The 1,728-nt window shown below is 45.9% G+C and overlaps 1 protein-coding gene across 1 annotated transcript; it reads left to right on the top strand.

Annotated features, from left to right (window-relative positions):
- Positions 1–630: 630 nt before the first annotated feature.
- Positions 631–1,580, top strand: PPTG_18916 (hypothetical protein; the record flags this gene model as incomplete). Its single annotated transcript, XM_008917239.1, has 3 exons — positions 631–644; positions 726–879; positions 940–1,580. 3 exons carry the CDS (start codon positions 631–633, stop codon positions 1,432–1,434), a joined length of 663 nt encoding a protein of 220 aa, XP_008915487.1. The 3' UTR covers positions 1,435–1,580.
- Positions 1,581–1,728: the final 148 nt, after the last annotated feature.

The following is a 1,728-nucleotide window of genomic DNA, read 5'->3' as shown; positions in this document are numbered from 1 at the left end:
GTCAAGACCACGCTACATACATCGCAAACGCCTACAAGCGATTTGGCCGGGTATTGGCATTCTGAACTGCTACCCACATCTATCTTGTAAAGCGTATGAAAAATCCGGGTTGCTGCGAGATCCAACGTTCTATGGCAATCATGTTGATAAGACTATCCATGGGCTCGAATTAGCTCGTTCTCCTCAGCAGTTTCTCGCATTGGCGGAAAAATGTACGAAATTCTGGATCACTAAACATGAAAAGGAATATGCATCGTGGTTCACTGCTCAGTACCTTGGCGAACGCTGGGGGGCATGGTTTTGCACGGTGGCAGCTCCTGGGGTGTTGCCTTCACAAAACCCAATCGAATCTCACCATCAAGCCCTTAAAACTGTCTGCGTACCCTCCAAACACGCTGCTACATCCGTGGTTTCAACGATACACTGCCTTCAGTGCTTTACCTCGACTGCGACAAATTTATCAAGAGCTTCAGTCACTTTGCTGAGGGGCCAATAATTGGGGAAATGGTTGTACACGCACGCATCTTCGTAACAGAAAAAAAAATGTGTTCAAGAAAATAGACCCTGACGATGAGCAGAAGATAAAATCATTCGTCTTCAATACTTGGGAGTACGCTGTGCGATACAACAATGCAACAGGCCAGGTAGTCAACGCCACGCGTGCTGAACGGTAAAGACTGCGCTAAGTGTAAGTTCTACTTTAATTAATGTGTTTTTTTACTTAGGTATTTGGACTCGAAGTCAGGGAAATTACGAAAGGGATCCAGAGTTCCCGACTTTCAGCTGTACTACTTATCGTTACACGAAATACAAGTGCTACCACCGGTCTACACGTCTGCATTGCGCTTGGATCTGAATCCAATTATCCCTGCAGAGCAGGTAATTGTGTACTTTAATTTTTTTTAAGTGAATTCTGACATTGCTGATAATGTACCGCAGATTCGAGCCATTCGCTCGCGGTATCAATGTGACTGCAAGGGATTTTGGACGTCTGGATGGCTATGTAGCCACGTTCTTGCTGCTATGTTGCTGATGAAAGAGTATGACTTAAAGACAGCGGTACTCCATCTCCCTACCCGAAAGAAGAGTGGTGGACAACGCAAGGTTCGCAACGCACTACAGGAAGATGACACGGGCTACTTTGCAGTGTCGAAACTGGAGAAAGATCTTGTGAAAAAGCCGCCAATGCCCATAGGATGGAATATCACTATGCTAATGGAGTGCACAGGCGAGGGTGGTGCCATAACCAGACGCAACGTGCCGGGGCAGATTGAGGACTGGATAGGTTGTGAAGGACCCAGAGGCGTCTTCAAGTGGACTGTTCGTTTTCGAAACGGACAAGAGATGCAATTTGAAGTTGACCAGCTCGCAGCATTGATCAACGCAGCAGATCGCGATGGCCTAAACGTCACTGGCAAGCTCTTTCACGATTGACCACTGAGTCAGATGACGTGACATACCTCTTCTCACAATGTGAGAGAGTCACATGGCATTACCAATTGACAGCACAAGGAAAACCGACTACCCATTTCATTTGTAATCGCAATAAAAAGAACGCTAAGTATTGGAATGCATCTCACCTAGCCTATGGATTGTTTTCATCCTTTTTTGTATAGCAAGTAAGCCGCACCCATACGACGTGTGATGTGTTGAACTCCTATTCAGCCAATTGGTCTGACCAGACAAAGCGTGCCCATGGACGTATTTTTAATCCAGACTAAAAAAAAA

This window comes from Phytophthora parasitica (assembly GCF_000247585.1).
Source record: "Phytophthora parasitica INRA-310 unplaced genomic scaffold supercont2.97, whole genome shotgun sequence".
Taxonomy (NCBI): Eukaryota; Oomycota; class Peronosporomycetes; order Peronosporales; family Peronosporaceae; genus Phytophthora; species Phytophthora nicotianae.
Note: the sequence above shows the minus strand (reverse complement) of the source record. Positions and strands in the feature narration are given on the sequence as shown.